At 42.6% G+C, this 8,033-nt stretch overlaps 2 protein-coding genes across 2 annotated transcripts; both read left to right on the top strand.

The window, feature by feature from the left end:
- Positions 1 to 1,042: 1,042 nt before the first annotated feature.
- Positions 1,043 to 2,816, top strand: LOC112462630 (trichohyalin-like). The gene is made up of 2 exons (XM_025028515.1): positions 1,043 to 1,181; positions 1,291 to 2,816. The coding sequence occupies exons 1-2, from the start codon at positions 1,043 to 1,045 to the stop codon at positions 2,814 to 2,816; spliced, it is 1,665 nt and encodes a 554-aa protein (XP_024884283.1).
- Positions 2,817 to 4,705: 1,889 nt separating this feature from the next.
- On the top strand, positions 4,706 to 5,360 carry LOC112462629 (protein PXR1-like). The gene is made up of 2 exons (XM_025028513.1): positions 4,706 to 4,892; positions 5,026 to 5,360. Exons 1-2 carry the CDS (start codon positions 4,706 to 4,708, stop codon positions 5,358 to 5,360), a joined length of 522 nt encoding a protein of 173 aa, XP_024884281.1.
- The last annotated feature ends 2,673 nt before the right edge of the window (positions 5,361 to 8,033 follow it).

The following is an 8,033-nucleotide window of genomic DNA, read 5'->3' as shown; positions in this document are numbered from 1 at the left end:
AAGGGGGAAGGCGAAGGCGAGAAGAAAGCGAGAGGCAGACCAACGAAAGCGGAGGAGCTAGCCAAATTAAGAAGAACGGACAGTACAGGATCGGTTAAGGAATTCTTTCAGAAGAGTGAGAAAAGGAAGAGGGAAGAAGAGGTGGAGGAAGCAGTGAATGCGGAGGAAGAAATTCTAAAAGAATTTAACGCACAAAGAAGGGTCAACAGATCACCGCCGCCCAAAATCAAAAAAGAAAAGCAGGAAAAAGAAAATATGGCGACAGAAGAATTACTGGAGAAGGTTAAAGAAATTTTGAAGAAAATGGAGGAACAAAAGGGAGAAAGAAAGAAAGATAAGGAGGAACAAGAGAAAGAAAGAAAAAGAGATAAAGAGGAAATAAAAAACGAAATTAAAGGACTGAGGGAGGAATTGAGGAGAAGCGAGGAGATATGGGAAAATCAAAGAAAGGCTTTGGAAGGAAGACTTAAGAACTTAGAGGAGAAGGCGGAGAAGATAGAAGTAAACATGTCAATGAGTGAGGGAGGGGAGATAATAAGGAAAATGAAAGAGATAGAAAGAAATATGGAGATGGCAGAAAGAAGAAGGAGGAGAGTAAACATAATTGTAAGAGAAGAGAAAACAGGAAATGAAAAGGAAAGAAAAGAAAAAACCGAGAAGTTGATAGAAGAAATAAATAGTGCGAAAATGGCCATCGAGGAAGTACAAGAAATTGGACATGGAGAATTTAAGATGAAGGTGCTGAGATGCAGAAATTGGGAAAACAAACGAGAGATAATGATGAGAAAGAAAGAGCTAGGAAAGAAGTATGGCTGTTTTCTGAATGACGACCTTACTAAAGAAGAAAGGCAGATACAGAAAGAGTTAAGAAAGATAGCAAGGGAAAAAAGAGAGGCAGGAAAATGGGTAACGGTCGGTTACCAAAAAATATGGGAAGATAATAAGGAATGGAGATAGAACGAAAGCAAAGAAGCGCTAGAAAAAAGGGATTACTTTCGCAGATAAGAAAGAAAAGAAGAAGAATAAAGAAGGGTTAAGAAAGATGATCGAGAGAAGGAGGGAAGAGATACAAGAAGGAAGACAGGAAAGGTCCAAGGAGATAAAAGAAAGGCAGAACACACCAGAAGAAACCAGAATGGACGAAGAAAGTATAAAGGAGGTAGATGAGGAAAATAGTAGAGGTATAAGGGATAAGGGAAGTCGAGGGACAAGAGAAAAGATATATAGGAGAAGAGGAAAGAAACAACGGGGAGAGTGAAAAGACGTGGAAAGTGGCCTTTTGGAACGTAGCTGGTTTATCAAACAAGGATAAGGACTTCTGGGAAGGGATAAAGGAATGGGAGGTGATTGTGATGATGGAGACGTGGACTGACGAGAAAGGATGGGAGAAGGTGAAGGAGAAGCTACCGAGAGAATATAGATGGAGAGTACAGATAGCAACCAGGAGGAACAAGAAAGGCAGAGCATGCGGAGGCATGTTGCTAGGAATAAGGAAAAGCATAGAAGAGATAAAGGAAAGAAGGGAGACGGAGGAAGAAGGTAAAATCGAAGGTAAGATAAGAATAGGAGAGGAAGTATGGAGAATAATAGGAATCTATGTAAACAACAATATAGACGAGAAACTAGAAGGTCTGAAGGAAAGGACGGAAGAGGGGGAAAAAGGAGTAAGGACCATAATAGGAGGCGACTTTAACGCGAGAACGGGAGAGGAAGAAGGATGGGAAGAGGAAACCGAGCGAAGAGTGGAAAGAGGGAGGAAGTCAAAAGATAAGAAGATAAATAAAGAAGGCAGAAAGTTACTGGAGTTTATCGAGGAGAGAGGATGTATGATATTAAATGGAGGCACAAAGGGGGACGAGGAGGGAGAATATACATACACAAGGGGAAGAGGTGAGACAGTCATAGATTACATAATAGGGGACGAGGAGGTTAGAGAAAAGGTGGAAAGACTGGAAGTAGGAGAAAGGATAGATTCGGACCATCCATTAATACTTTGGGTGAGAGGTAGCTCGAAGAGAAGGCAAAGGAGGAGAGGAGCTGAAAAGAGGAGAAGAAGGGGAATATGGAATGATGAAGGAAAGACGCAATTTAGGGAGAAGTTAGGCACGATTGAAGAAAAAAGAGATCTGCAAGAGGAAATAGAGGAAGGAACAAGGAAGATAAGAAGAGTGATTGAGGAGAACGAGGATAAGAATGAAAGAGGGACTGTCAAGAACAAAAGAGGGTGGTGGAACGAGGAATGCACGGAGAGCAAGAGGGAAGTAAGGAGAGAACTAAGGAAATGGAGAAAAGGGAAAGGAGAGGCAGAAAGATACAGAGAAAGCAGGAAAGAATATAGGGAAATGTGTGATAGAAAGAAAAAGGAAGAGAAAGAAAGAATGATTAGAGAGATTGGAGAGGCGAAAACGGAGGGAAAGGTATGGGAGTTGATAGGCAGAGTAAGGAAGAGAAGAAGAAGGGTGAACGAAGAGATAAAACCGGAAGAGTGGAAGGAGTATTTCATGGAACTGATGGGTGGAGTGGAGAACAGAGTGGTAAAGGGAGAGGGAGACAGAAGTAGGCAGGAGGAAGAAGAGATAGGATTAGAAGAGATAAGAAACGTAATAAAGAAACTAAAGACGGGAAAAGCAATAAGCAATGACGGGATACCTAACGAGGCATGGAAGTACGGAGGAGAAGAAATGGTGAAATGGATATGGGAGGTATGCAAACGTGTATGGAGAGGGGAAGGCTGGCCAGAACAATGGAAGGAAGGGGAGATAATCCCATTAGTTAAAAAAGGAGAAGGGCGAGAGGTGAAGGACTATAAGGAATAACCATCATGTCTTCGATGTACAAAATCTACACGGCGGTACTGGCGGAAAGAATAAGAGAAGAAGTAGAAGAGAAGAAATTGATCCCAGATAATCAGACGGGATTCAGGAAAGGAATGGGAACAATGGATCAAATATTCGCTTTGAACTACTTGGTGAACAGACAAATAGGAAAAGAGAAAGGAAAGATGACGGTGTTTTTTGTGGATTTGAAGGCTGCCTTCGACTCAGTGGACAAAAGAGTATTAATCAAGGCAATAAGAGAAAGAGGAGTGAAACAAGGACTGATAGATAGAGTAGAGGAAGTATTGAGGGAAACAAAAAGCAGAGTAGGGAAAGGAGGAGAGAGTGGTGGTCAATTTTGGACGGCGAAAGGCCTGAGACAGGGATGCCCACTAAGCCCAATATTATTCAACCTACTAATCGCAGACATAGAGGATCATATAAAAAAAGACGGATGGGGAGGAGTGAAATTAAGAGGTGAGAAGATATACACGCTAATGTATGCAGATGATATTGCACTGCTGGCAGAGGAGGAGCAGGACATGAGATCAATGATAAGCAGGTTAGAAGGATATCTAGACAAAAAAGGATTAACTCTAAGTATAGAGAAGTCAAAGGTAATGAGATTCAGAAAGGGAGGAGGAAGGAAGAAGACTGGAGGTGGAAGGGAAAAAAATTAGAAGAGGTTAAAGAATTCAAGTATTTAAGGTATACGATGAAGGAGAATGGAGGACAGGAGGCGCATATCAGAAAGAGAAGAAGGAAGGCAGCGAGAGTAATGAGGGAAGTGTGGGGGATAGGGAAGAGGATGTGGAAAAAGGACTGCAAAAGAAGGATCTGGCTATACGACACACTGATATGGACAGTGATGGGATACGGGGCAGAAGTATGGGGATGGAAGGAAAGGAGGGAGGTAGAAGGTATTCACGAAAGATATTTAAGATGGGTACTTGGAGTAAACTGGAGGAGAGGGAATTGGAGAAGAAGGAGAAAGATAAGGAGAGGCAAGAAAGGATGGAAAAGATCATGGGATCGAAGTACAACAAATAGTATAAGAATATAAGAAAGGACGGGATTCCGGACTATCTAATGAAGGGATGGGAGGAAGCAAGATGAAACAGGATTGCAAGATTTAGACTGGGGAACGAAGTGAGGGAAGGACTATACTGGAAAAATGAGGAGAACAAAAAATGCAGGATGTGTGGGAGGGAAGAGGAAACATGGAAGCACATATGGGAGGAGTGTACGAGATGGATGGAGTGGGAAGGAGAGGGATGGCAGGAAGTGGTGGGGAGATTACTCGGAGAGAAGGGGGAGGGAGAGAAATGGATGAAAGCAATAGAGGAAATGAGAAGAGAGAGAAGAGGTAAAAGAATAGAAAGGGAAGGGGGAGGAGACGATAACCTCTCGAAAGAGGACCAAGGAGCACGAGACAGCAAAAAGACTGGAGGGAATCTACAGGGACACGGACAATGACAAGGCAGATAGAGATGAGTATGCCGTCATATAACGCCCTTAACTCGGGAGAAAGAGGAAGTGCTACCAGAGGCGAGTACAGCAAAAATCAAGGCGGGTACGCAACACACGCCGCCGCAACAGGTAAAGATCGATTGCGGCAAGATCGAGAGATCGACAGAAGGAAATAACAGAACGAGGTGAGAAACGCACGTGGCACAGAAAAGGGAAACGGCAACAGAAAGTTACCGGCGGTAGCAGGAAAAGTTTAACGGAGGAGCAAAGGTAAAAAACGGCAGAAAGAGCGGTCCACGGAAGTGAGGAGAGAGATAGGAGGAAGACGGGATGAGGAGCAAAGCGGATTTAATAAACAGAGAGGTTAATCAGTCTTTTGTTTCTATTCACAGATATCGAAGGCAGGAAAGAAAGGAAGGATGAATAGAAAAGTGGCGATAACCGTCGACAGGGAGGTAATAGAGGCTATAATGGATGAGCGAATGAAGGAGTACAAGAAAGAAATGAAAGATCTGAAGATTGAGCTGGACATAATGAAAAGAAAGGTACTCAGATTGGAGCAAGGCCAAGGAAAAAGGAAGAGAGAAGAGAGCGAAGAGAGAGGGGGTAAGAGAGTATGGTGGTACAAAGGAGAACGAGGAAAAGAAGAGAAAGAAAAATATAATAATCAGAGTCGAGAAGGAGAAATGGGGCGAAGGAGGCTCAAACTGGAGCAAGATAAAACAACTGCTAACAAAAGGACTGAGGGTGGAGGTGGAGGTGAAGGAGGTGAGCGTACTGGGTCAGAGAGGGGAATGGCTTACAATCCTGCTAAGGATGGGAAGCGAGGACAAATGGAAGGTGCTAAATGCGAGAAGAAGAGAAGGTAGTAGAATGAGTGTAAAAATGGACGAGGACAAACCTCTGGAGGAGAGGATCAAAGAGAGAAAAGAGAGAGAGAAGAGAAGGGAAAGGAAGGAGAGGCAATGCAGAAAGCCGAAGAGTACGGCGGAGGATAAAATTACAAAAAAGATGGAAGAGAACCTCCTAATGATTTCAGACGAGGACGAGGAGAGGCCGGAAGAAAGACGCTAGAGGTGGTAGGGTGGGGGGGTAGAGGATAACTGAATAACATGTAAAGGGTTGGGTACGTCCCTAAAAAACGCCAATGTAAAGGGTTGGCGTCCCTACAAAACGCCCTTTGGACCCCATGAGGGTAATAAAGTACTAATACATACAACAAACATATTGACAAACATAATACAACATCCCAATAATTATAATAATATAATGGTATTGATAGGTATTTATATAGATGTATTTATATAGAATAGTTACTGCACCTCAAAAATTAATAAAAATAGGCTCATTCGACGCATTTTGGCACGAAACGAAAGAATCTGGCAGAAAAATGCGGCGGTCTGCCCTACAAGACGAGATATTTAGTGTTAAAGTTGACGATTCTTAGGTTAAAAATCCTGTCATATCGACGTGATGTAGCGATTATGAACATGCCCCGCGGCCACATGCGCATGCTCCGTGACCGCACGCGCATGCAAAAGTGTGCGAATTTTAAACGTATGCATACTTATAATGCATAAATATAAATATGTACTTTTCATATACCAACTATTTTCTGCTTTAACAAATTATTTCTGCTACAAATATTAAGCGTTAAAGTTAACGAAACAAAAATAATATATTAAAGCAGAGAATAGTTGATATATAAATATGTGCTTTTTGTGGGGTTGTAGGTTAGGATTAGGTTAAGGTGCATCGTTTCCACAAATAACGAAACGTTCAATTGGGCATAATCTCGCTAGGTTTATTCATGCTCTCTGTACAAAATAAATATCTCTTCTATATGAATGTGTAGATGGTCGTGTGTGTTGGTGTAAGTTATCCTTGTGTAGTGTAATATATGCATTACTATTCTTTGAATAATTGTTTAATAATTGATTTCTTCTTCTCGAAAATAATTTTTCGCGGGACCACCAGGTTCCGTCCGGGAGTCCTAGGCTTGCCTTTCGGAGTGGACAGAATGGAACTCAGTCGGGTCTGAAAAAATCGAGGTCGTGTAGGTGTCTTAAAAATGTAGTCTGTTTGAGTTGCCACAGAGTTCTCCAGATCAATAGGATGAAGTGGGCGTCGGACACGTGGAGCTCGTGGTGGTATATCGATCGGATAGAGTTTCCACGGTAGGAAGGTTTCTATCCTGGAGATCGGTATGGAGTCCCTCGCCTGGATCTCAGGAGCCGGTATGTCCTTGGGAGCCAGGGTAGAGATAGGTACGAGCTTCCAAGGTAGGAAGAACTCTACCTTGGAGGTTAGGATCGGATCCTCGTAGCCTCAGGAACAGGAGTTATAGCTGGTGTAGGGCTCGGTAGGACTGGAGTCGGACTTGGAATAGACGATGACTTGATTTCCACCGATTTCAGTGTTGCTGGGTCAGTATGACCCCACTTGGCAATCGGGGTGAATTTCCACTTCGGCTTGGACTTGGTCTGCAGGATACGTTTCCAAGGAGGTAGAGTTTCTACCTTGGTAATCAGGATGCGGTACTTCGTCTTGGTCACAGGATCAGGAGTCGGAGCCGAGGCCGTAGTCAGAGAAGGCAGCGCCTTGGTCTCAGGAGCAGGAGTTAGAGATGAAGAAGGCAGCGCCTTGATCTCAGGAGCAGGAGCCGTGATAGGAGAAGGCAACGCCTTGGTCTCCACCGGATATGAAGTTGCCCGACGGGCTGGGTCGCGACGACCCCGGAAACCTTTCCGCGGCAAGGTGTCGGTTGACTCTTTACCGTAGATAGTTAACGCCCTGCAAAGCAGGTATAGACGAAGGCCCTGAGGAGAACAACGTTCCGTATCTACAAAGGCCCTGAGTAGAGCAACGCTTCGTACCAAAAGAGAATTATGTCAGAGGCCCCGGTAGGTAGCACGCCCTGACTGGCGTTCTCGAAGATCGCTGGGGAGGCCCAGTGCTGCGATTTCGAGCCCCGGCACGCACGCGAATTTCCCCCTCCACTACGCACACAAATGACGCTCGGTCTATCGGTGTGTCGGCAGCGCTCGGCCGTTCCGAGCGAGAAAAAGAATATCACTTCCTCCTTGTCGCTCTCACACAGCTCGCGCGATCGACAAATGTTTTTACGCTGGAAATGCTTTCTCGGTATCTCGGCGTGAATCTGAGTTGCCGGTGCACAATAACCAAAGAGCGATCTTTGGAATAATGTAGAGATGATGTAAAAATGATTAATAAACACGAAAAAATTGTAGTAAAAAAGTATATAAAAGTATATTTTCGTTAACAAATATATTTATAGAAATGCTATATTTTTATATATTATTTATTTATATGTCCAATAACGTGATATATATGTATATATATATATATATATATATATACATATAAATATATATAAAGATATATATATATATATACACACACACACACATATACGTGTTCCAGAGGATATTGAACTAAATAAGAAAGTTATATACATATGTATTGTATAATTTATAACTTCTTTATTTGTTTCAATATCCTCAATTGTATACCATTCAAATAAATTCTAGTAAGGAATAATTTCCTCATATGAAAATTGTACTACAGTTAAATGCATTGTAATAGAAGGAGCCCACTATTGAGAAATTTAAAGAAGCATTTTAAAGCTCACAGTTTAATAAGTAGGATAGGTAGTTACCTTTATTAAAACTGGACCCCCCACTAGCGCAAATCAAGTTCGCACTAGGTCAAAAATTTAGTGCTATT

The sequence above is a fragment of the Temnothorax curvispinosus genome, unplaced genomic scaffold (genome assembly GCF_003070985.1).
Source record: "Temnothorax curvispinosus isolate PA1 unplaced genomic scaffold, ASM307098v1 QBEX01012618.1, whole genome shotgun sequence".
Lineage (NCBI taxonomy): Eukaryota > Metazoa > Arthropoda > Insecta > Hymenoptera > Formicidae > Temnothorax > Temnothorax curvispinosus.
This window is presented reverse-complemented; position numbering and strand designations above follow the sequence as displayed.

Bases quoted from the DNA above. Each gene is read 5' to 3' on its own strand.
- LOC112462630 (XM_025028515.1), top strand. From the start codon at position 1,043: ATGATCGAGAGAAGGAGGGAAGAGATACAAGAAGGAAGACAGGAAAGG. The intron at 1,182-1,290 runs GTATAAGGGATA...TTTGGAACGTAG, and splicing joins AGATGAGGAAAATAGTAGAG to CTGGTTTATCAAACAAGGAT.
- LOC112462629 (XM_025028513.1), top strand. From the start codon at position 4,706: ATGAATAGAAAAGTGGCGATAACCGTCGACAGGGAGGTAATAGAGGCT. The intron at 4,893-5,025 runs GTAAGAGAGTAT...TGCTAACAAAAG, and splicing joins AGAGAGCGAAGAGAGAGGGG to GACTGAGGGTGGAGGTGGAG.